The 27,055-nt window shown below is 37.6% G+C and overlaps 2 protein-coding genes and 1 long non-coding RNA gene across 9 annotated transcripts in view; 1 reads left to right on the forward strand and 2 right to left on the reverse strand.

Moving 5' to 3' along the window:
* Positions 1-4,272, forward strand: part of LOC122843190 (oxysterol-binding protein-related protein 10) — an 86,522-nt gene extending 82,250 nt beyond the window's left edge. For all 7 annotated transcript variants that reach the window (XM_044137780.1, XM_044137779.1, XM_044137781.1 and 4 more), the window contains 3 exons: positions 1,037-1,219; positions 2,334-2,487; positions 3,174-4,272. In XM_044137780.1, coding sequence (XP_043993715.1) covers positions 1,037-1,219; positions 2,334-2,487; positions 3,174-3,218 — 382 coding nt within the window. In that variant the 3' untranslated portion in view covers positions 3,219-4,272. The remainder of the gene's footprint in view (positions 1-1,036; positions 1,220-2,333; positions 2,488-3,173) is intronic.
* A 399-nt stretch (positions 4,273-4,671) lies between these two features.
* Positions 4,672-7,908, reverse strand: LOC122843191. The gene is made up of 3 exons (XR_006372676.1): positions 6,946-7,908; positions 6,577-6,749; positions 4,672-4,849 (listed from the first exon to the last, which is right to left on the reverse strand). It is a non-coding gene; the product is annotated as an uncharacterized LOC122843191 (long non-coding RNA).
* A 138-nt stretch (positions 7,909-8,046) lies between these two features.
* The window catches only part of LOC122843380 (dolichyl-diphosphooligosaccharide--protein glycosyltransferase subunit STT3B), a 113,461-nt gene continuing 94,452 nt past the window's right edge, over positions 8,047-27,055 (reverse strand). Inside the window, exons 11-16 of the mRNA XM_044138063.1 lie at positions 20,139-20,326; positions 18,783-18,954; positions 18,132-18,305; positions 16,649-16,762; positions 13,053-13,259; positions 8,047-11,404 (exon numbers count right to left, since the gene is read on the reverse strand). Coding sequence (XP_043993998.1) covers positions 11,330-11,404; positions 13,053-13,259; positions 16,649-16,762; positions 18,132-18,305; positions 18,783-18,954; positions 20,139-20,326 — 930 coding nt within the window. The 3' untranslated portion in view covers positions 8,047-11,329. The remainder of the gene's footprint in view (positions 11,405-13,052; positions 13,260-16,648; positions 16,763-18,131; positions 18,306-18,782; positions 18,955-20,138; positions 20,327-27,055) is intronic.

Genomic DNA, 27,055 nt, shown 5'->3' on the forward strand with positions numbered 1-27,055 from the left:
CTGATTCTCCATTGTTCAGGCTTTACTTTAATTTTCTAAAATTCGATGGTTTTATTTATTTAAGAGGTCACAGAACACAACTAAATTAAAATTCATTAGAACATCTAATACTGTTTTCCTCAGCAATTTTTCTACTAAAAATGTTATATTCTTACAAAAACAATACACCTAATAAAACACAGAGCAGTTAAACTACTTTATGATAACAAACCCTGAAGCTATAGAACAATAAAAAATAAGATTTTTCAGAACTCAACATAAAGCCCTCTGCACTGAACCCCATTGAAAAACTCCTGGTTATTCCACCAAATACTGATTTCTAAACTCTCCCTGAGTTAAAACATTAGTATTATTGTTTCTAAATAAATATAAACTTGTTTTCTTTACATTGAGGTCAGAAAGCAATGCATCTTTTTCATTATTTTGACCATTTCTAATTTTCTGCAAATGAAAACAAAATTTTTGCTTGGAGTTTCAGAGGCATCTTGTCAGTAGTTCATAGAGTAAAAGAATAATGTTCACTTTACTCAAACATAAACCTGTAAAGAGTAAAATCAGAGAAACTGATCATTTAAAATGGTCTCTTAATGTTTTCCAGAGCTGTGGACCAAGACTGCAATGGCTTTTTACTGACAGTGTATAACATTTGAGTTAATTTAGTTTCATTTGAATTGAGTTTGACTTTATTAAACAAAGTTATATACAAAGATAATTGAAAAACAAATGAAAGAACAGCAGTAAAGTACATTTACAGGCTGTGATTTCATGGAAAATCAATAAATACATTAGGCGTTGTTCATATTTGTGTCCAGATGCCTGAAGGTCCCATATTCATCTGTTTAAATGATGTTTTATTAAGTATAAACAGCATGAATATGTCCAGTCAACATGAGATGAGTTCTGTGACCCAGAAAATCTTCTGACATCTTATTAAATTATCGCTTCTGGTCATTTCTGTTTGTTTCTGGAGCTTAAAGGAGCATTAAACGAAAAGAAAAGGAGTTGAGAATCGTTTCTTCCTTAATTTAACCTACAGGGTGACAGCGGAGGTGAAACACAACCCAACCAACACCATCGTGTGCAAAGCACAGGGCGAGTGGAACGGCACGCTGGAGTTCACCTACAGCAGCGGGGAAACCAAAGTGATCGACACGTGCAAACTTCCTGTCATCAGGAAGAAGCTGCGACCCGTAGAGAGGCAGGGCAAGATGGAGTCCAGGTGAAAACAAACATCCAGGCACTGAAGATTTTAATAGTTAGAATTATTTAAAATACAAGTTTTATTCTAAACTTGAAACAATTAATGCTTTATATTTGGATTGTGCATGGTGACTTTTTGAATGAAGTCAAAACTCTGTCCAACTTTCAACTACAAAGTGTGAAAAATAAAAATACGTTGGTAGTTTGAACCATAAATAAAAATACGTTGGTAGTTTGAACCATAAATAAAAATACGTTGGTAGTTTGAACCATAAATAAAAATACGTTGGTAGTTTGAACCATAAATAAAAATACGTTGGTAGTTTGAACCATAAATAAAAATACGGTGGGAGTTTGAGCCATAAATAAAAATACATTGGTAGTTTGAACCATAAATAAAAATACATTGGTAGTTTGAACCATAAATAAAAATACGGTGGTAGTTTAAACCATAAATAAAAATACATTGGTAGTTTGAACCATAAATAAAAATACGGTGGGAGTTTGAACCATAAATAAAAATACGGTGGGAGTTTGAGCCATAAATAAAAATACATTGGTAGTTTGAACCATAAATAAAAATACATTGGTAGTTTGAACCATAAATAAAAATACGGTGGGAGTTTGAACCATAAATAAAAATACGGTGGGAGTTTGAACCATAAATAAAAATACGGTGGTAGTTTGAACCATAAATAAAAATACGGTGGGAGTTTGAACCATAAATAAAAATACGGTGGGAGTTTGAACCATAAATAAAAATACGGTGGGAGTTTGAACCATAAATAAAAATACGGTGGTAGTTTGAATCATAAATAAAGCCAGTTCATTCCACTAAAACAAAATTTTTAGGACGATGTGCATTGTGTGATTGAGCTGACTAGATTGATGGACGGCACTAATTTAAACACAAAGCAGTAAAAAGATCTCACTATTCTGAGTCAGAAAAACCAAAATGTGTGACGGAGTTCGTTGAGCATGGAGTTGTGTATGATTTAGATCTCTGAAGTCAAGCTTTTCTACAAACAATCTTTTTTTAAACTTTATTCTTCAACATTTAGAGCTACCTTAGAAAGTTAAGTACAGTTAGGTCAGAGTTCATAATTTTGCCTTGTTTGTTTTTTGGTTTGCAGGCGGCTTTGGCAACACGTCACCAAGTCTCTGAAGGAAGGAAACATGGAAGAAGCCACGGAGCACAAACACAGGCTGGAGGAGAGTCAGCGGGTGGAGAAGAGGAAGAGAGCAGCGGATAACAAACCCTGGACACCAAAATACTTCACTAAAGAGGTACAGATTAAAGGCTGAGCTGGGAGGGAGCAGAGCATACACAACCATAACTGACAGCACAAAGACTCTCTTCCTGGCTGTGATTGGTTGTTTCTGACTGTGGAGTATTTATGCAGAAAGTACTGAGAGAAGCTTGATTTTTACTGATTCTGTCTTAGGTGACAATTTTAACAAATATGTAAAAAAATATATATATATTTATTTTTATAAAAGTTACATACGGCAGCTTCAAGGACAGCAAAGTCTGTGATTTTGAGTTTGTAGGAAGAGGCAGCAACATAATCTATAAACCTGACCATCTACAGTCAAGTTTGATGATCAGGTTCAGAAAACTGAAAACATTTTTAGCAAACTTAAGAAATGTATCTAGACTTCTAATTTCAGAAGAAGTTTTATTTATGCAGCACTTCCAAGTGTTTTACCTAAATCAGAAGAAAAACAAAAACACAAGTACAACAGAAGCTAAGTAGATAGTATTTTCTAAGTTTGTTAGTATGATATAAATGTTGGTTCTCCATGTTTGATTCTTCTTCTGGGTCGCCAAGTAATCCACAATTCATACTAACAGGAGTTTCTCTAATTCTAAGGTAATGAAACAATGAAGGGGAAGGTTCTAGTTGTGTACATTGTGTGTAACTATCTAATTTTTATTGCTGATGCGCTAACATAAGTTGTGCTTTGTGCAGGGAGACGGTTGGATCTACAACAACCCGCTGTGGAAGTCGACCTGACAGCGGAACAACGCGCCTCCTGCGGATAAAAACCCCGTCCTCCACGCCGAGGCCTGGTCTCAAAGCGAAGCGGCGCCGTCCTCCACGGACCTTCAGATTCACAGACGGTGGAGAGAAACATGAAGCAAGCGAGGTGCCAAAGGGATTTCCTCAGTTGGAACCAACAGAGTGAGCCTTTGGACCCCCGGGACCGAAGAACACTTTTATAGTCTTACTGCTTACAGTAGAATATTTCTATTTTTCACTTTGCTAAGGCCTTTTCTTTCCCACAGTGACGACATTTAGCACTTGTATTAGTTTGACTGGTCATCAGTGTTGAAGCTTTAGACCCGATCAAGTCTTCTGTAACACACCACACTGTAGCTGTAAATGACTTTGTTAATGAAGCACTTTTACCAGAGAAAAATTAACTATTTTATACGTCACAGTGGCTTTTACCTCTCTGAGCTTTACAGAAATCTAACCCTATTGAAAGAAGAGATTTAAATGTACGACGTTATATCATAGTCTATATTATTACAGTGTTTTCGTCTGCACTCTGAATGTATCTGGCCACATTTTAATATTCCTCACCGTAATTGTATTGACTGATTCAACATGTTTTCACCTGTTTTTCCCCCTAAATCTTCATTCAGCAACGTCTCACTCAGTGGATGAAAATCAGCTGCCAAACAGAATATTTCCATTACTACCTCATGTTTTTGCTACAAACTGTAATTCTGGTTCGTTTGTGGCTCAGAGCTCCTGGGTCCACTGCGTCTGTTTTGTATCTGTAACCCCAAGATGACACTGGTGTAATTAGGCAGCAGCCCCTCAAACGCCCAGCCTGCTCCAGTTTATGCTTCTCCTTAGGTTGCCGTGTTAATATGGATGAGGCAGTTTGCAGAAACTCTGGAGGGGGAGAGGAGTTTGCTGGAAGGCTGCCTCTGAAGATGAGAGGATCGACTCCACCAACCACAGGGGAGAGGAGATGTACTGGTTAGTACTACTCACAGGAGACAAACCAAGTGGCCAACTTCCAGATGTTCTAAAATAAAACTAAGGATTTAAACACTCGGATTGTTTCTTTCTTGCTGTGACGATGGAGTTGAGAACAACAAAGAAATGTCTCATAATCTTTAATTTTCTGGTATCTCAGCTCATGGCTTTCTTTCCGCCACAAATAGAAGATAAAATAAAGCATTTTAAAGGGACCCTATTATGAAAAATTCACATTTTGCACATTTTTATGTTTCTATTTGGGTCTCTACTGGTTCAAACATGCAGGTGTTTTTCACGATAAGTTAGTGTTTTCGGTTTTGAAAAATGAGCCGTATCCTGATTAGTTGGTGACAAACAATGGGCACTGTGCCGTTACCTAGCAACCCAGCACATTAGGTGAGCTGGTTTTACCTCTCTGTGTTGTCAGTGGCTGCTGGAAAAGACAAGAGTTTTATTGTTTGCTTACCTTTCAGAAACTTCTTGTTTGTTGGGCAGGAGGCTCCCCTTCTGCTTTTCAAAGATGTACGGTTGTACATTGCGCATCCGTTTTCAACCATTTACGTGTGAATGGAAATGTTGAGTTGGGGGGGGCGTGGCCAGAAGCACTTTATTTGGATTTAAAGTGACAAGATGCTGTAAAACAAGTCATTCTGGAAAAGAAAAAAAGGCAAACCAAAATCTTATTATCTAAGAATGGTTTTGTTCAAAAAAATATGAGAATGTTTTGTGTAGTTCACACATATCCTAACTTGTTCAATTGAGCATAATGGGTCACTTTTAAAATGAACTGGAAGGACAGGATGGAAATTTTACATAAAAAAATGTGCAGGAGTCCTAAATTTGATTATTTGCTCTGATTAATTCGAGATACATGTTAATTGTCACTTTACAAACTTTAAATGCACTTTATTGGGATTTTTGTGTAACAGACCAACTCCAAGCAGTGTGCATCTGTTGAGTGGAAGGAGAGTGAAACAATAAAAGTCTGAAAAGTGCATCGTGCATTTGAATTCAGCTCGCTTTGCTACAATAACCCTAAATCAACTGCAGGGCCACTAATTGCCTTTAGATGTCTTGTTGTAATTAGAAACCATCTGTGTGTGATGTAATCTAATAAATCCCGCTATGAAGGTCTCAGAGGTTTGCCCGAGAACATTGGGGAACAAATCAGGGAGAAAGTTGTGGAGAAGTCCGGAGAGTTTTAATTAAAGAAGCAGCCAAGATCCACTGATCAGGACAAGCATTAGATCTGAGCTGCAGGTATCCCTCTCTGCAGTTTGATACAAGCATGTAGGGACAAATATGGGATGTTTTCCCTCAGTAGAGACGGAGAAGCTGGTCAGAGTTAATGAACTGAAGTAAATCAGACGGGCCAAACACTGGGCCAGAGGTTCACCAGATGTCTGTTGTTTCAAAACGTTTGAAAGTAAATCTCTGTTTTTATTAACACCCACCAGAGAGGGACATGTCCCACCCTCTCGGATAAGAAATAGCCTGAGGTCATTTCCTATATTCAGCTCAGGATCAAAGTTTGTGGGAAATGTTGCTAAATGACTAATAAATATTCTGCCAGCAGGAGGCAGCAAAGGTCAGATTCTTGGTTAAATGGTGTTAAAATGCAACCGAATAAAATTGCTTAGACAAATTAAACTATAAGTTGGAGTCAGGCTTTCTCATAATTTATTTCTAATATTAATGGGGGGGGAAAACACATTGTGGTTCAAGTATATGAGCTTGAAACAGAAAGAAGAGATTGTGAAGTTTAAGTAGAAAAAAAGGGATGAACAGGTGGAGGATAAACAGATACCTAAATCTACTTGGATCAGAGATTTCAAATCTCCAGGCCCAGAGTTCTGGTTTCCAGCAAGTTTCTGCTTTAATATTAGGTCATTAGCAGGACTCTCTTTAATGTGAGCATCAAGGATAAGGGACACATCTAAAAGTTGCAGGGCTGCAGCTGAGGACCTTGGTTTAGATGACAGCAAATATTTGTGTTGAAATGACCCAGTTAAAGTTCAGATCTAAATACAATGGAGAAACTTTGGTGAGGCCGTTTTAGATGCTCTATATATTCTAACTGAACCTCTTTTGCAAATAAAAACGGGCAAATCTTGCTCATTAAAAAAATGTGCACAACTACACACTACTTTGTCTTCATGTATGACGTAAAATCCCACTAAGATACATTATAGCTTGTGATAAAAGTGTAAAAGGTTTTCTAACTAAATGTCGGCTCATCTCTGGATTAAAACTCCTCCATCAGTTCAGAATTAAAGATTGTCACATTAAAAGTGTTGCAATAAAATCTCTCTGCTCAAACCTACACATGGATGCTACAACAGCGAAAAACTCCCTGTAGTAACAAATCTCCTCTTACCTGACGGGGCGTGGACAACAGGAGGGGAAGGCTGGAGGTCAAAGGTCATGCGGAACCTTCAGTGGGATTCGTCCCTGCAGATCTTCTGCAGGGGAGGCCGAGTTACACAGCAGGACGGCGAGTTGCAACAAGATGTTTGGTGTTTTCCATGGCAACCAGCAGAGGCTCTGATGCTGATGAAAAGAAAGAGGTTATGACATCTTCACATGAAATCAATAGAACATCTGATCATCTCTGACTGATGAAAGCTGGGTTACAAATTAGACTCAAGCCTGAAATGACGTCGGCTTCCACCAGTGAAGCCAGATTTCAGTTTCATCTGCTGAAAACCCCAAGAAACATGAAAGCAGAGCGAGATCGATGCTTTACCTCCGACCTGCAGACCACAAACCTCCCCGATTGCTTTACAGCCCTTTCTCCAGTTCTCCCATGATTCACCACACCTGATTTCTGTAGATAATTAACTGTGGAGCCAATCAGATCCTTTAAATCGGGGGTGAGAGCAGAGACGTCTGAAACACGCAGGAGACTCAGGTTCAGTGATTTACCATCATTTTCAACGCTGAATAAGAAAAAATATATTTTCAAAATAAAAGCATGCACACTTGTTTCTGCAAATCCATAATAAAATCATGAATAAAAACAGAAAAGGAGAACACAATTATAAAACTTGCCACACACTTTTCAGGTCAAAACAAATCTAAACAATATATTTCACAATCCATTTCAGAAAACAAAGTGTAGAGGTTAAAAAAAAAAAAACATGACAGGAAGTATGGATGAATATGAGGAGGGATGAAGGACAAATATTAGAAACTCACCAACAGACAGATGTAAGAAACTGATGGACATCTGGCCAGAAAAGTTGATGGGTGAAGGATAAGTAGAAGCAAGAATGAAAGAAACTGATGGATTGATGTGAAAAGGGAGGAAGGACACAATGATGGAAGGACGAAACTTTGAAACTCCAGGACTCGAGTTATTCTGAAACTTCTCTCCCTGAGAGAACGGATCTCAGGGAGATGCAGACACGTTTTTTTTTTTTTTGTTTTTTTTAAAAAGAGATTAAGAAAAAAACCAGTCTAAAAGTTTTTCACATTCAGTTTTCTTCTTCCGTATTCATCCAGATCTGGAAAGTATTTAAACTCCAAACTTTTTCAGACAATAAGAAAATCTGGTCAATAAAAACTTAAAACATGTCAACACACTCCTTTAAAAGCTCCCAAATTTATCCGAGCTGCAGTCTTCTTTTCAGATCAGGAATGTCACGAGGAAAATTTCCCAGCATTCTTCCCAAACACACCAGCTGAGGATGAAGTCATTCTTCATGCGGATCTGCAGTCAAAGGTGAATGCTGCCATCAAGTGGTTCAGTTTGCACTCACCTGACTCCTTTGGAGAACCCCCCCCCCTCCAATTTATTTTAAACATGAACACAGGAGTTCATAAAAACGTCACACACAAACATGGCTGTTTTGTTTAGGAGTATATTTAGAGGTGGTACAACAGAACAAAATGTAAAAATGTAAACTCTGAAGGTGAGCGGGGACAAATCGGAGACTGCATCAAAAGAAAAGTGTTCAGGGAAAACCGCAGTCGGAAAAGTAACATTTCCATCCGGTTCAAGGAAAAACTTATCACATGAGGAAAAGTAAAAGTACATCACATTAAGGCTTAATCTGGACTCTGTCCTCTCCGTGCTAATGAGAATCCAAAAGCACACAATGCAGTTTTAGGCGAAGTGCAACAACACGTCGAAATGTCACCGTTCCAGCAGCCTGAGGCCTCCAGAGGAGACGGTCGGTAAAAACGAGAACAAAGCGATTCAGACGCATTTTAAAGAAAACAATCAGAAAACCTCCCCTTTCTGTACGATGTGGCAAAAACAAATAACAGCTGTACGATGCGTTTTAAGTGTGTCTGGTTTGATAAAAACAGAAAAAAAGTTCTCAAAGCGTGCATAAAAAAAAGAATCTTTCCGTTTCTGTCATCATACAAAAACAGTGCAGCGTCCTTTTAAGAAGAGATGCAGAGCTGTGTCCCAAATTTATACAGCACAAACTGGAGAAGGGAGGCATTTTTAAATAGAGGGTTTACTATCAAGATAGCCATCAGGGGGAATATAATTTTATCATTTTTAAAGGTTTCTCCCCAAAAAACAGAAGTGTGGTTTTGAATTTACTTCTTCACACCAACAAAATCCAGATCTTCCTTACGTGAATTCTTATAGAACATAAAATGTTTAAATTGGGAAAATAAAACGATTATGGCAGACCTGCAAACCAAAACAACAGAGTGTGGGAAGGGGTGTGTAGCACAATATACGGCGAACTGATGTGTGGCATTGTAAGAACCTTTGCTACAAAGACAGAGGAGGTAAAACTGTGAAGAGCAAAGATTTACCCTCAGCCAACAAAAATCGTTTCTCTGCTTTAAATATTTAAATTCTGGGAAAGTAAACCAAAAGTTCATGGAGTCAAAAGCCGAACCAGTCAGTCGACCACACCAGCTGCTTGTTGGCAAAAACTTAATCAGATACATTGTTTTCAGCCGCTTTTACTTTTTGAACATCTGCCGTCAGCACTGCAAATTTTGCAAAAGATCACCTTGCATTTGAGCCACTATAATTACTTTTGACTGCAGTCTTTCCTCTGTGTCTGAGCCAAATGAAGGAGTGTGTTTGGCACACTGTGTATCAGTATAACATCCCTTCTTTCACCACATGAGAAGGATTAGATTGAGGTGACGTATTTTATGGAGAAACATTTATGTGGAGAAAGCAACCAGAGGACAAACAGAGCTCCAGAACTATTTTAACACAGTAAAATATGGAATAATTGCTTGGAAAAAAGTGAGACTCGCACAAAAACGTCATAGCTCACTAGTAGAGAAGGTTATTCTAATGATAGTGATACATGCAGAACTAATTCTCTGCATGTGGAATACAAAGATTTCCAGATTTCTTCTGCTTGGAGAAAACATTGAAGTTCTGAGTCAAAATCCTGACTTAGATTTTAACAGAGCATCTGTAGAGGGAGCTGAAGATTAGGGTTATGGCAGGGATGCAGTCCAACCTCAAAGACTCATCAAATGATCAAAATAACAATGAAGGCATGAAAAAAAACTTGAGTTGAATCAGAAAACCGTTTCCACTGAACAATCAGGGCATGACGAATTCAATTAAAAACACCTCTAATTATTTTAGTCAATGTTGATCCTCCCTTTTCAGTTTTATTTTGTGTCATATGCTTGTCGGAAAGAAACCTTAATAGTTTTGAGTTTCATTGCAATCATGATGATCTACCAGCCTCAACATCATTTAAGCTACTTTTCTTCTTGCAAGTTATGAATTTTTGAGGTTTTATTTTGTTTTCATGGTACTTCTTGATAAAGTAACAGCTAGATCAGTAACCTGGTTCAAAAGTGCCTGACATTTCCGCCGAGGGAAGCAGGTATGTGGTGCAGTATTAGGACACAGCTCCTTACATTTGGTAATCCAACTTCCCGTTACAACCGATGTTGCTCCTCACAGCCGTCCCTCTTTACAAAGTTATCACAAAAATCCTCCTTCACATTTTTGTTTTGATTTTCAAATCAAAACTTTAAAAGCAAAACAAACAGAAAAGTCTAATCACCATGTGTGCTCAGCAGCAGTTGATTGACAAGCCAAAGTAAAAAGAAAGAAGCCAAAAATGTGAACGGCAACAAGGTAAAATTCTGTAATATAACTAGGCTTTGCTCAATCAAGAGCGCCCCCTGTAGCCTCAATTTGTAATCTATAGACCTTTTTTCACTACAGGTCACTTGCTTGTTTTTAAAAAGCCTAGCAGCAGAAATGTACAATCAATTCTATAAATTTTTTTTTCCAATTTATGGAAAAAAAAGGGGGAGATGTAAAAAATTCACATTCAAATTCTTTCTATGAAATCTGAAGCCCCTCTGTGTAGTTATTGCATTCACTGTTCTAGTTGCTGTCATAAAAAAACAACAACAAAAAAACCCAAGAACTGCGCATTTAAAAATCACAATGATCCAATATATTACCATCATTTTAGAGATTTTTTTCTTTTGTCTTTACAGAACATATTTACACATTAGGCCAATTTCTTATAGAATTTGTTGGAAACCAAAAGTCAGAGAGGCAGGCAGACGTTAAGGAGATGAGGATGGTAAAAAGGTTAATATTGCAGATGTGCTGCGTGTAGACGGTGACGTTCCTCCATACCGCATACTGTCCTCTGTACACGCGTCAGGAACAAAGTCCTCTGCTCTCCCTCCGGCGTTCCCTTGCTCTTAGCAATGAGTTCCCATGTGCTACGGAGCGAGGTCGATGGGTCTTTGGTGCAAACGTTCCTCATTCCACGGATCACCAGATCTCCTGACTGATAATCAGGTCAATAACAACCCCCCAACACACACACACACATACGCACACGCACACACACATACACACACACAAAACAATTTTAAAAAATAAAAATGAATCAACGTTTAATCAATTAGAGCAGCCCTATGCCTCGCCACATTCAAGTAGAAAGTAGAAAAACAAAACAAAACAAAAAAAAGCAAGACAGACGTCCTCAGGATAAAACGAACGACGATTCTGGACAGACCAGATGTGACGCTTCCTCGATAAAGGAGGGCGCTCTAACGAGAAGCGCTCCTGACCAACTGCCAGGCACACAGCCGCCATTGTGTTCTTCTTCATTGGTTGTTGGAGGTTTCTTTACGTTCGTGTGAGTTCAGAGCCAACTTTATTTTTTGGGGAGTTTCTTGCCCTTCTTCAGGACGAGTTTGTTCCTGATGTGTCCTCGCTTCCTCTTGGCAGTCTGCTCAGAGATGGAACAAAAAAAAAAAAGACATCAGTGTGATCAACAGGGTCCAATCCAACAGAACCTTATGGAGTGCAGAAATAGACCCTTCAAGATAACAACTGTGTGGTTAATTACGATTTCATCAATCAAATCAGCGTAGTTTTTGTCGGTATGGTGACAAATTACGTCACAGTGAAAAGACGCTAAATATCATTTAAGTTCAAGAAGAACACATCAAATTCAAAGACAACTATTTATTAATATTTTACCAGTTTGGTGATTTGTAGTTTTGCCACAAACGGGAATTTGAGGACAATCATCATTTTGATACGACCCAAAAATGAAAATGAGTTTGACATCCCTGATTCAGAGAAATGCAAGCTGAGAAAGATCAAATCAAATCTCACTTTCAGTTTCTGGTTGGATGGACAGATGAATGAGCAGACAGACAGACAGACAGACGGAAGAACGAGTTGACAGGCAGGTGATCAGACTGGATGTACAGATACTGGATGTATTTAAAGTTCTGGGAAAGTAAACCAAAAGTTCATGGAGTCAAAAGCCGAACCAGTCAGTCGACCACACCAGCTGCTTGTTGGCAAAAACTTAATCAGATGCATTGTTTTCAGCCGCTTTTACTTTTTGAACATCTGCCGTCAGCACTGCAAATTTTGCAAAAGATCACCTTGCATTTGAGCCACTATAATTACTTTTGACTGCAGTCTTTCCTCTGTGTCTGAGCCAAATGAAGGAGTGTGTTTGGCACACTGTGCATCAGTATAACATCCCTTCTTTCACCACATGAGAAGGATTACATTGAGGTGACGTATTTTATGGAGAAACATTTATGTGGAGAAAGCAACCAGAGGACAAACAGAGAAATGCAAGCTGAGAAAGATCAAATCAAATCTCACTTTCAGTTTCTGGTTGGATGGACAGATGAATGAGCAGACAGACAGACGGAAGAACGAGTTGACAGGCAGGTGATCAGACTGGATGTACAGATGGACAAATAAAAGGACGCATGTACAGAGATGGTTGGACGGACAGTCGTCGTGTTTTTACGGAAAGATACAAATGAACAGACGAATGGACAAATCAGAGAAAGAACAGACAGACGAATGGATGGATACGCGAATGAATGATTGGGAGAACATGAGAAAAACAGACATATAGATTAAGACCACGCCTTAATGCGTTGAAGGATGTTTATAATGTTAGTTTTTTTTATTATTTCACAATTTCTTTTAAACGCATGAATTATTTTTGTATTTTTTTATTTTGTATGCCTGCTGTTTTGAACATCATTTTAAAGACGCAGCTCGAACAAAAATGTCTCAATTGCAAATGAACAGATGAAGAATGACAGATGGACACAATGAACAAACTGACAAGTAGATGAACGGATGGATGAGAGTTAAAAAAAAGGACCGATGGGCGATAAACATCATTGGATGGATTGGTTCAGCATTTACGCTCCCTAAATAAACACACAAGCTGATCTGGCCTAAAGGCACATCAATGTTGTTCTGCATAGACAATCACAGCTGATGTAGAAACACGTTTCCTTATTAACGCAGGTGTGTGTGGATCATTGGAGTAAATCATCGAGTGCATCATAAAACTCAAACTGCAGCTAAAACCATAGAAGAAAACCGCTCACCTTCTTAGAGGTGTACTTCTGCTTGGACATCACGCTGCGGAGCTTGTGGTCCAGAGCCTCTCTGTTCTCCAGCTTCTTCACCTTGTAGATCCTGACGAGCCAGTGCTCGGAGGTAAACGCCTCCTCCAGATGCTTGAACTTGATGTCCTTGTTGCCGATCTCGGCGTTGCGCGTCCGGTCAAAGCCAGGCGGCGTTCTGAAATCCAGCTGGGAGAGAAACAATGTTTTTGGCTTTTTGTTAAAGCTTTCCTGAGATTTTAAATTCAACTCTGCTTTGTAGCCCAAATATTTAGCATATGACTTTATAAAAACATTTATTCTTTTACATAAACGCAGTCATCTAGTTCTTAATACAAACAAAGTTGTACTACTAATAAGAAAAGTTTGAAAAAAAAAAACAGAGAAATTTCTACAGATCTTTATTAAGCTGTACCATTGAGTAGGGACTGAAAACACTCTGGTCATTAAATGATGTAAAATATCAGGCTCACAAGAGAAAGACAAGATTTTAACAAAACTTCATAGACAAGATGTTGCCACCAGAACCAGTAAAAGTACAACTTTGTCTCTTTGCAAGGCATGCCCCAACCTTCAAGGTTTCACAAATAACAACCTGTAATCAGCGTAGAAAGATTTTGTATAGTTAGACAGTTTAAAGTACTGCTGGATCTTTTATGAAGTGGTGCTCATACAAATAACAGCCTTAAAAGCTCTTTGTGTGTTTACACACACACTTTGTTCAGAGAAGAATAATCCCGTTCTGACTCTACAAGACTAAGCGTTTCAGATTTTGATCAAGAAATGTTTAAATTAAATTCTGAATCCTTAGGAAATCTGTGGAAAAGCTTTTTAACTTACTACAGACGACAAAGTTAATTTGCAAAGTATTATCCTGACAGCAACTGGATCACACCAATCACAAAAACCTTTCACAGGAAAGATGTTGACATAATATCTCAGGAACTTGATGTATTTCAGTCATTTATGTAACTACCAGAGATGAGACTATAAAATTGACTTTTCCTCTCTGTTTGGACCAGAAATGTTAGAAGAGAACAGGCTAGTGCTTAAAACTGTCCAATCGTTTGTTTTTATCAGTCCTGACAAATATCAGCCTAGACATGCCAACATTTTTCAGTCAGCAAATGTTCAACACCAAGAGGAAGTCTTAGTTACCCACTGGCAGAAAATTTACAAAATTAGGTCACTATTCAGTCTGTGCAGTTAATTTAAGGTGCAAAACAACAAGAGAGTAGAACATTTTAAACGGATAACAGAAAGGCTGGAAGGAGAACAGCAGAGTCTCTCCATTTTATACTTCTTGGCTTCCAACTTTTGTCTCGTTATGAGCCATGATGGATTTGGAAACATTGCCATCCCTTAGAAAAAACAACTCAACACAGAACATTTATAAATCAGCTAATTTTTATTTTCTTTGAACTATTCAAATTCAAAATTTTCTTGTTGGTCCCATTTGTACATTAATGACTCCACATCGGACTTGTGTTGATCCGGTGTGGGATCTTTTAACTTCTACCAAACACCAACACATTCAGCTGGACTCAGATTAATGTCTCAACTCCCAATTCATTGGATAAAAACACCTAAAATAAAGTTACATCCCAAAGCTGCTGTGCCAAATTTAAAGCTCAACAGACTAAAAATAAAAAACACGGCCAAAACTTAATTATAAAAGATAAACAGAGCATGATAACACTGTGGCGTTTCCCCTTGAGCAACAAATCCATTACATTTTTTGTTTGAGCCACTCAAACAACCTCTTGTGTCTGTTACTCGGCTCTAAAAGCCCTTGACGGCTCGTCCTTCAGACGCCGCTGCTGTGTCCTTTCTGCCTCTAGTTTTCGAGCTGCAGTTACATTCAACATTGTGTTTTTCCTCATGCTTCCTCTTTCTATCCGTGCCACAGTTGATTCATCTTATTTCTGTTCTCTCTCTGCTTCAGAGGGCAAATATTGTGAAATATTAGAAATGGAGGCTTAGTGTTATCACGCCAGCCACAGATATTGAAAATCTCACCATCAGTCAGCCTTGTTATAGCTGCGTATCGTTTTTGGACTTACACTTTCTAAACGTAAAAACAATTCAGAGCACTATTTTTATTGTTGTAATTATTTCTTTGTTTCCATTTTCAATCACACTGAAACAACAGAGGGTAAAGGTGCCACAGTTTGTTTTGTTTAGCAGAAACTCAATTTGTCGTCACATTGTATTGTGAAGTTTGTCATCAATCGTTATTTGTTTCGAACTGCCAATTCCCACAACTCCATAAACTGTACAGCTAGGGGTTTTTTCATTTAATGTCTCAACTATTCTTTTTTCTTTTATTGTTTGTTACCATGAAAACATTAATAAAACCTGTGCTTATCTTTCAAAATATGATTAAATCCTGATTGTGTAGTTAAGGAGCCATGATGTTTTAGCTGCTGCACTGAAGTAGCTCATTAAATAGAAGTTTGTTGTTGTTGTTAGGCTCATGCAGTGAACAGTGACAGATTCATAGTCAAAAGGCTGAGGTAATTTCTACTTTTTAAATTAACTTTTTAATTTCCATATTCCTCATTCTTAGCATCAGTAAATAAATGTTTTAATCTTTTTTATAAGGTATTATAATTGTTCACATCACAATAGTTTGTGGTATTATAATAATAAAACTATGGTATTATTACCAAATCGATAATATGACATCTTGTACATGAGGTAGTCGGTGAACCGGACTGAACTCTCCCTGCGGAGTGAAGTAGTCGCTCTCCTGAAAACTACCGCAATAGTTTGTGGCATTATAATACCACAAACTATTGTGATAAAACCTGAAGTCCACTTGAAGTGACTGGCTCAGTATATTCCAAACAGAGCATCAGTAAAGTATGTTTAGAATACGCCATGTTTCTCTTAGTTTTCTTGCTTCTCAGCGATGTGAAACTCTAATCTGCTCCCCAGACTCTCTCCCTCCATCTTGACCTTGGTGTTTTGTCTCTCCTGATAATATCTGAGTTGCTCTGAGCTTCACCCATCTCTCTCTCTCTCCCTTTTTCTCTCTCTGGTCTGCAGCTGCATTGATTCAGCCCAACTTGTAGGCTGAGCTGCATCTACAGCCAGGATGTAAGCACCTGGCAAGGCGGATATTCCATCTCCCCACCTGAAATCTGCCACGGGAAGCTGTGACAGATTTTTAAAAAGCTTCCTCCAATCCCTCATATTTTGTCTGACAGCCTCCAACACCACATGCCCCCTAAAGCAATTCCTTTAAAATCCCTTTCTGTCAGCCGGCTCTGCTTTGAAACTTCAGTGGCAGGAATCCTTCACCTTTAGTGCTGGCAGATGCCTGTTATTTCCTGCTGAAACTGTGTACTCTAAAATAGAGTGCGGCCTTTCCCTTTGATTGGTGACGGCAGCTGCTTGTTAGTTTTTGATTGCACCACAGAACCGGAGCTCATTATTTGTAGCCGTGAAGTGGATCATAACACCAATAAAAATAAATCTCCTGGGAGGGGAATTGTTCCTGAGACTTAACCCGTCCCCCAGCAGGTGAAAAAACGATCTGCTGAAATGACTTTTTGTTGACGTCGGCTCCTTACCTGCATCTCACCGAATCGATAATACGACATCTTGTACATGAGGCAGTTGAGCAGAGTCGGTGAACCGGCCTTGTCCACTCTGAACTCTCCCTGCGGAGTGAAGTAGTCGCTCTCCTGAAAAACAAAAGGAAGCATTAATAATCAGAAAACAAACCCGTAACTGAGTACGTTACTCCAATATTTATGCGACCGTCTGGTTTCAACTTCCAGACCTGAAAGGCATCCAAGAGCCAGAAATGGATTTAGTTTTATTTATAAAGAGAAAAACTAAAACGTTTGTTTTATGTTTGAAAATATTTATTAAATTATTTATCATTAATTTTCTCTAGTTGAAATAAAATCTGAGTGTGCATGTAAAAGATCAACACATGGGAAATGCATCTAAAGAAAACTTAAAAAGTCTTTTCTAAGTGATAAGTGGTTTTAATCATGCATTATAGTGAGTTTTAGTTTTAATACATTTAATGAATGACAAAAGGTACGTACAAAAATGTAATGTAAAAATAAACATTTGTTTACTTTATATAAGAAGCTAAACTGGCAGCTTGTGATAAAACCTGAAGTCCACTTGAACTTCAGGATTTCATTTTAGCTAAATCCTGAAATCCAGCAGGAGAGCAAAGAGTTTTTTGTGTGTGAAAAGTTCAAACCTAAATATTGGTTCAAGCTGCATTTTATCAACATTGAATAGAATACTGGGTTATGGATCTACAGTGGACACAAGGTATCCACAGAAGATATGAAGCACCGCTGCTCTACATCCACAAATATTTAAAACACCATTTAAAAACACTTACAAGTGCCTATTGTAGCTCAGACACTAAAAATACCTTCATATGCATCAATACTGGAAACCACGTTAGCAAAAGCTAATGTCTGCAGTCTTGCTTATTTCTGCTCTTGGGGGTTACAGCCAATCACCACAGAAGAAAATAAATGTCACTCCTGGACTGGCTGCTTTGGAAACCCAGCCAATATTCTGTCAGGTAGCATTACGTTGACACATCTCAGCTTCCCAAGCTGCTCTTTTTTTTGATTATCTTAGATATTCTTTAGGATAAAAGAAGAAAATTTTCCACACATAAATAGGAGTCAAGTTGTTCAGAAAAATCCCTGAAATGGCAGGAACCCACAGTTTTAGTTGGAGCTTGTCTGCTAACAACCCTAATGGAGTTGGGCAGCTTCAAACCAAACTGACGGCTATAATGTTCATGAAGGCAGAACTGCTGAACTGAAAGATGTTCAGTCCACTGGTAAAGTTGTTTACTCCTCTGTCAGCCATGCTGTTAGTTTCTTTGAATCAAATCAGGCAAAAAAAAAAAAAAGAACCCAGCTTCCTTCAAGTCCAATAATACGTCTTCATTCATCTCAGTCATCAGAGATGCATGTTTTCTTTTTCTTGTGGCCATTTCCAACATGAAACATCAATCTCTCACGCTGCTGCGTTTTCGTTCACAGACAGTTACCACCATCCATCACTCACCCTGATGTCTTTAGGGTGCTCCCCTTCAGCGATCCTCACCATCCACAGGAACTTGTTGATATCGTCGCCGGAGTAGCCGATTACTCCTCCGAAGATGATCAGCACGTAATCCACATCCAGTGACCTCATAATCTCGTAGGCCGCGCTCTCATTGGACGACATGGCCTTCCCCACCTGAAAACATCAACAACTGGAGTTAGACTTTAATTGGCGTTTCCTGTTTTGAAAAGACGCCGTGCTTCAATACTGCAGGGGCAGAAAGGAGAATTATTGAACAGAAATACAATCATGTATTCTCTGTAATTACATTTCCTGTGGATAGACGCTGCAGAGACGAGAGGCAGCAGGTAGAAAACCAGACGGAGCAGAGCTGGTAGGCTTTAAGATTTAACTAAGAGATGAAAACATTTGTCTGCATTCTGCAGTTTAAAGAAAGAAAAATAAATCAAAGCTGAAAAAATCTGGCAAGAATTGACTTTTATTTCCCTCAGTGAAAATTCAGCAGAACAAGTTTAAACAAGTGATGATGCATAATGTGGCAATTACATAAAAACACGCTAAACAGCTGCAAACAATTCAGTTGCAGGAAGACGAATGCATTCGTGTCTCTGGGTAAAAGAGCAACATCAGACGGAAACAGGGAGGTTTTACCAGAGCTATATGACTGTTGTTCCATGTGTTGTTATCAACCAGTGTGGTTCTGTTGGCCATGCCGGCTATCTGGTATCCGTAGTCCCACCACGACATCACGCGTGCGTGCTCGTCTGTGTTCTGTCTCAACCAATAATAAGCCTCTCGGAAGTCGTCAAGGATATTTCGAGTCCTAATGGGAAGAAAGAAAACAAGTAATCACACCGACATGAAGGAGGACTGTACAGAAAAGTGTCGACGTCTCCTGAGGTTTTCAAATTTTCTCGTGTTACAATCACTCACTGAATGTGATTTCCTTACACAAAGTAGCACATGGATGTCTATGGATGTCAATTTATAAGTCTTGCCCAAAATGTTCAACTGGATCTGGACTTTGACTAGGCCAGCTGAACCTGAGTACACTTTTATGTAAATTATTCCATGACAGCTTAGGGTTGTTGTCCTGTTAGAAGGCAAAGCTTTGCTCGGCCTCTAATGGGAAAACACGTTTCAAAAACGTTGTATTGTTTTAAGTCCCCATAATGATTCTCCTCTTTGTGTTTGTCGCCTAATATCTCAATACATTAAAGTTAGTTTTTATAATGTGAAAAGGTTCAAGCAGCATGATTCCTGCAGCAAGGCCATTTATACCTGCAGGAGATATTCATGTTTTAGAACCAGGTGCTTCTTCACAAAGAGTTTTCCATCTTAATGAGACTTATTTGCATAAATAAGGGATATATTTAGTTAAGGTGTTGAATGAGAATAGCAACATTTTACAAAAATAACTCTTCATAACAAATTAATAAGCTGTTGGCTATTAAATTTACCTCATGAAGAAAAGTCAATTAACCACATGGTTTATTTATTCCATTAAATCTCTGCGTGTGTATTGGTGTGAAGGTGTGTGTATGCATACATCCAAAATGAAGAAGCAAATCTGACAGGCATGTAGCCAAGAATAGCATGATAAAACAATTGTCTGTGCTCTTATAGTAACGTTATAAATTTATGCATGAGAACTTGTGGGTCCACCATTTAGCCTTCAATATTTCTTCCTAAGGGCTTTAAAAGAATAATTAGGCCTTTGAAGCATGGCAGAGAGCATAATATATGAGCTTTTTACAAATTCAGAGGAGGTCCACCGGTGTTTGCGTTAACCTACAGAAACCATGTTAAACAATATATCATATCTTCCAGGGACACATCAATATTTCCATACAGCTCATGAAATATACATGTGCACGAACCCAAAGCTCTGTGCAGTCCTGCATATGTGCTAATTTGCAAGCAAGACGTTCAAATTGGTTTTCATGCATTATGAACCATCAGAGCTGCTGGCAGTTATGGGATCTCCAAAAACAGTGGCTCTCTCACCCGTCATGGTTGTATGACGCCAGCACCACGCTGGGACTGGAGTAGGCGTTGCTGGTCACCCAGGTGCAGTGGACGGCGAACATCATGAGCAGCATCAGCATGAGCATGGTGACGATGGACTTGATGTTGGGACCCAGACCCTCCTCTGCCTTCTCCTGCTCAGACACATGCTTGCGCACCTTGCCCGCCTGCAGGGGGAGACATGCGCTCTTGTTACAGACGGAATAAATCCAAAAGCTTCCAGAGATATAAATTATTTAATGATATGCATTATTAATTCGTCTAAATGAGCAAAGTCTTTTGGAGTGTCCACAACTTTTTTGTGCTGTGTGAAGATGCGTCAGAGAACTGCGGCATGAAACGATGTGATGAGTTAATATTATTTTACAGCTGAAAATGATGGCTCAACTGCAGAGGAAGACTGCAAACTCTTAATGATGATGTTAAACTGAAACTAACACTTGAAGCAGTGAAATTCTAAAGTTTTACAAAATCAACATGAATAATGGTTTAATTTAAAGCCTCCTGCTTTTTTGAAGAGTTGATTTTCTTAAAGACTTTGTTTCAATTGGCAAGTGTGGGGATTGAACCCATGACCTTGGGTTTATGAATACCATGTTCCGACCAGCTGAGCTACCCACCCACACAGAATGTTGAGTTTTCATCAATGTAAGAAAAACTTACATGATCTTGACAAAAACAGTGAAATTCTAAGGTTTTTCAAAATCAACATGAATAATGGTTTAATTTAAAGCCTCCTGCTTTTTTGAAGAGTTGATTTACTGAAAGACTTTATGTTTCAATTGACCAGTGTGGGGATTGAACCCATGACCTTGGGTTTATGAGTACCACGTTCCGACCAGCTGAGCTAACCAGCCACACATAATTTTGTGTCTTCGTCAATATAAGAAAAACTTACATGATCTTACTACAATGAAGATTTGAAAAAATGCCATTATGTTTTTCAAAATAAACATGCTTAAAGGTGTATTTTCCAACAATATTTTATTTTGAAGTGTTGATTTTATTTTCCAACAATATTTTATTTTGAAGTGTTGATTTTATTTTCCAACAATATTTTATTTTGAAGTGTTGATTTTATTTTCCAACAATATTTTATTTTGAAGTGTTGATTTTATTTTCCAACAATATTTTATTTTGAAGTGTTGATTTTATTTTCCAACAATATTTTATTTTGAAGTGTTGATTTTATTTTCCAACCTTTTTTTATTTTGAAGTGTTGATTTTATTTTCCAACCTTTTTTTATTTTGAAGTGTTGATTTTGTTTTTCACCCTTTTTAATTTTGAAGTGTTGATTTTGTTTTTCACCCTTTTAATTTTGAAGTGTTGATTTTGTTTTTCACCCTTTTTAATTTCGAAGTGTTGATTTTGTTTTTCACCCTTTTTAATTTTGAAGTATTGTTTGTCTGAAAGACTTTAGATTTCCATTGACCAGTACGGGGATTGAACCACCTACCTCAGCGTTATTAGCACCACACCTCGTCCAGCTGAGCTATCTCAGCTGGACAGAGTTTTCCTAAATACATGGTAACTCATAGTGTTGAGTTTCCATGGATTTAAGAAAACTTACATGATCTTACCACAATGAAGATTTGAGTAAAGAGCTCATATTCAATTGTTTTTCAAAATCAATGTGCATAATGGTGTAATATGCAGCCTCCTGCTATTATGAAGAATTGATTTCCTGAAGACTTTATGTTTCAATTGGCCAGTGGGGGATTGAACCCATGACCTTGGGATTATGAATACCACGTTCCGACCAGCTGAGCTACCCACCCACACAGAATGTTGAGTTTTCATCAATGTAAGAAAAACTTACATGATCTTGACAAAAGCAGTGAAATTCAAAATTTTTTCAAAATCAACATAAATAATGGTTTAATTTGAAGCCTCCTGCTTTTTTGAAGAGTTGATTTTCTTAAAGACTTTATGTTTCAATTGGCCAGTGTGGGGATTGAACCCATGACCTTGGGTTTATGAGTACCACGTTCCGACCAGCTGAGCTAACCAGCCACACATAATTTCGTGTCTTCGTCAATATAAGAAAAACTTACATGATCTTACTACAATGAAGATTTGAAAAAATGCTATTATGTTTTTCAAAATCAATATGCTTAAAGGTGTATTTTCCAACAATATTTTATTTTGAAGTGTTGATATTTATTTCAGAGACATTTTTATTTTGAAGTGTTGATTTTCTTTCAGAGCCATTTTTTATTTTGAAGTGTTGATTTTTATTTCAGAGCCATTTTTTATTTTGAAGTGTTGATTTTTTTTCAGAGCCATTTTTTATTTTGAAGTGTTCATTATTGCTGCTTTTCCTACAGGCATAAAACATAAAGCAAAGTGTAAAAAAAAAAAACTGACTGTGGTTTTTGTGAAACCAGCCCACAGCATTTGTGAGGAAGAATACTCTGAAAACTAAGACATGCACAATCTAAACAGTTATGCTGCTTACGGCTTCAAGAGCAGGAGGACTTGAAAATTTTTTATCAATGTATTTTTTCTTGCTACTCTCCAACAATGCAATATTTGCCGTTTCTGCTGGAATTTACTCAGAGTTCTGTGTTCTTTCTTTCAAAGATAAAGATCCCTGGCTCAGTTCTTCTGTGTCTCTTATTTTACAGCCACTGATGGAGTTTCTGCTGCCATTAGCACCGTTTATCCCCTCTGTTTTGTTCCTCCAGAAAGTACTCTAATCTCACTGCTTCCTTGTTTGGCTAGGTCTCTTTCTTGGACAGTATCTAAAAACTATTACTATAATTAACTGCTTCTTTTTCCACAATGGTACCCTCTATTATGATTTTATGTTAATCTGCGTCTCTTCCTGGACAAAAGTAAAGACACTGCTGCTATTCACTAGATGCATTCATTTCTCATAGAGAAATAAAGGGTTCCTTTTGTTTTAGTCTCTCTTTTCAGTCTGCATCAATTATGCAAGTGTAGATTTTTCTCACTTATTGCAGATGTTTCAAAACTCATCCAAAAAGCTGCTTCAATTATGCCATGTGGTCCGTTACTAACATTTATAAGGTCTTTAAGGTCACCCGAGTCACCGGTCCTACCAACCATTCAGTTCAAAGTTTGAGATGTTTTCACTTAACCCAAACCTGAAGCCTTGATCATGTCTCAGGTGTCAAAGGCTGTTAAACTGATTTAACACAGCAGTGTAGGTGTTAGAAAGATGAAACCTGAGGCCACTTCCTCTGCTTAGTCTTGCTTTTTCACGGTTAACATAAAAAGCTTCTTTCCTTCCTCTCTAGAACTACCTTCCCTATCAAAAATGTGCATGTTGTTGTCTTCTAAAGGGTGCCATTGTCCTACAGAAGTAGATGAACTGCAAAGTCATGACCATATAAACCAGTTCTTCAGTGTTGAGTCAGCGTTTTGTGTAGCTGATGCTTAGTTTCTCGCTGAACTGGACTTGATACTTATCACATCTGAGCTGGTTGGGTTGTTTTACCCTTGGCTTGAACCAGTATTGGACAGCGGGGTTCGCTTTAAAATTCCCCGGAACATACACTCCTGCTTAGATACTTTCAAAATATAAGTAAAATAAGCAATCTACCTGAAACATAAAGTCCAACACTAAGCACAGGATGTGGCTGTTTGTCATCTTTCTCACACCTGCTGTGCAGCCTGGAAAGGTTACAAGTCTGACACTTAGAAACCAAAGTCTAGACACGAGGGAGTGTTTTAGATCAGAACTGAGGTCTCGTCAAAGAGGTGTTGTCCAGTTTCTCTGTAGTTAAGCTCTTAGAATGGTCTTTCCTTTTCTTTCTGGCAGAAGGTGATCCTGTCCCAGAGCTTCTGTGTTCTGCTGGATGGATTCACTGAGAGTTATTGGTGTCATTAGCTTTGTTTACTCTGTACTACTTACCCTATGGGAAAGACTTCCTACTCATTGTTCTGTTCTTAGCTATGTCTTCTTGATGAAATAATACATTGTTTTTCCATTTTCATAGAAAGTACTCTGTGCATCAGTTTTTTGTTTTTCTTTCCTACTGAAAGTCCTTTTGAGTCACTGCTTCTGTGTTCAGCCATTTTCTTTGAATTGAAATATGTAATTGAATACAGATTGACAATATCTAGGCCTGTCGCGATAAACAAAAAATCGATTAATTGTACGATAAATTAAAACTATCTACGTCATTTTAATTATCGCCGTTATCGTCTCTTCCAGCCTTTTTCTCTTTCTGTTGATGACGCTAAATGAAAAAAGGCTCAACTCAGGTGCTCTCCACTGATCCTCCCTTCCTCATTTCCTTAGTTTAATGCCCAGCGCACACAACACCATCTTAATGCTGTCGGTGGATTGTCGGCCCATTTTCAAAATCTGAGACCACACATTAGCCGACAGAAATCCTAGATATAACGGTTCCAATGGCTGGCTACAAGTCCAGCTAACTCATTTTAAAACCAGGCATTAATCAATTCTTTACTACAATCTACCTGCAACGCATGTGGCTCTAGTGTCAGCGTAACGTCCTGACTGAATGAAAATCATTATAATCTATTTATGTCACGTTAACGAAGAACAGCTGAAAAGTTATCGGGTTCATCAACCTAGCGATTTCGCTCCAACTCCTCCCCTCGTCATTTCTATATTCTTTGTACAAAATGTTTTATAAACCTTAATGTTGTTTCCACATATTATCTCCAATGTCCGCTGGACTTCAGGTTGCGCCGTTTCAGCTGTTTGGGATTCCCCTCTGTAATTTCCCCTCAGAAAGCACGAGGACAATCCGCGCTTTCTGATTGGCTACCTGTCACATTCAACAGGCTGCGGTAACGATCCCAGTGGGGAAAACCCCTGATTTAGATCGGAGCGCCACAACGATCTAGCATAACACACCACACACTACAGGATGATCACACACCACACACTTCACAAGCCACAATCTTAGAATGATAAAAGTTTTATTGCATCAGGTAGTCGATGTTCCATCTTCTCTATTTAAATCTAATGATTACTGAAGGGCAATATGGTAAACAGACTTTATAATCTGCACTCTTTTGGTTGAATGCAGTATTTATTTACACTTTGGCTTTAGGTTATTTCGTACTTATTCAAGTACATTTTTGTTAATGGAGACGGAGAATCAATTTTATTTTTATTTTTGGTTGTTTTGTTTATTTTGTTTATAAGTTCCAGTGTTGGGTGTTCTTTTGAAAATAAAGTGTATCTATCTTTGACAGGAAATCACATGCATTATTATGTCATTTCCATTAAATCTGTGTAAAAAGGTCTTCAAACAATACTATCGTCTATCACAATAGTTTTTTGAGACAATTAATCGTTCAGCAAAATTTGCTATCGTGACATATATATATATATATATATATACACATGTGGAAATAATTGTGTGTGTGTGTATATACATATATATATACATGTGTATATACATGTGTGTGTATATATATATATATGACTGCGCTTATACAACGATGCGACTTATTAATGAATTTTTTCTAACGGCCAGTTGGGGCGCTGGAGCAGAAAAGGTAAGCGTGAGACAGCTGGAATATATCTGTAGAGGAAGACTAATGTAACATCGTGCTTTGTGGATGAATAAAATTAGCTTGAATAGACCCTCATCATGGAGGATGCAAGAAGAAGTGCATATGATACAGCTTTCAAGTTAAAAGCAATCGAGCTGGCCGATAAAGAAGGAAACAGACACTGAGGAAGAAGACTTCCATGGTTTCAGTGCCCAGGAGGAAGAGGATGACGGCTCTCCGTGACTTTTAACCGTATGTCATTTAAACCAGCCCTGTTAGTGTTGTTTTGCTATATTGCTGCTGTCCAGACAGAAAAGCTACGGCATATTATTAAAACTTTAAAAACACCTTCTGTGTACCGTCTTTCTTTGTAAATATCTCATGTTTCAATGTAGGCACATGCGGCTTATGTATGTATAAAATGTGTTTTACAGTATGTAAAACACATTAATTACAGTATGTGTGTGTGTGTATATATACATATATATAGAGAGATATACATATCTATATATATATATATATATATATATATATATATATATATCTATCTACATCTCTATACATAAAGATGTAGATGATATATAGATCTATATCTATATATGGATATAGATCTATATATAGATCTATATATGGATATAGATGCAGATCTATATATGGATGTAGATCTATATATAGATCTATATATGGATATAGATGCAGATCTATATATAGATCTATATATGTAGGTATATAGTATTAATATTATTAGTGTCAATTTGCATATATCTATATATAGATATTTATATAGATAGATATATAAATATCAGTATATATTTATACATAGATATATACTTATAAATTTAAATTTATATATATATATATATATATATATATATATATATATATATATATATATATATATATATTTATTGATATCGATATATCTATATCTTTATATAGATAGATATATAAACATCTATCTATAGATGTAGATATATAGTATTGATATTGTCAATTTGCATTCACTATAAAGCTCACTAAATCTTTTTAGACTGTGGCAGGAAGCCGGAGCACCCGGAGAGAAACCTGCAAACTATTTATAAAGTTTAATTACAAATTTTTTTTTTTTTATCTGCACCTAAAGAGAATTTAGAGAGACCAATTAGACAGACGTGATTTTAGAGTGCCTGGAGAGAAACTTCAGACGGAATAATGGTAAAATATATCCACAAGGGGTGCAAAACTTTCAAATGTAGAAACATTAAAACTGAACAAAGCAATTCCAAGAGTGAAAAGTATGGAATTACCGGCCCAGAAAGAAATAAAACACGGAAAAAACACCCAGCACAAGGTAAACAAAAAGTAAAATATTGGCACGATACACATCCAGAAAGCTTCATCATCTATCCTGTCG

This window comes from Gambusia affinis, linkage group LG14 (assembly GCF_019740435.1).
Source record: "Gambusia affinis linkage group LG14, SWU_Gaff_1.0, whole genome shotgun sequence".
Lineage (NCBI taxonomy): Eukaryota > Metazoa > Chordata > Actinopteri > Cyprinodontiformes > Poeciliidae > Gambusia > Gambusia affinis.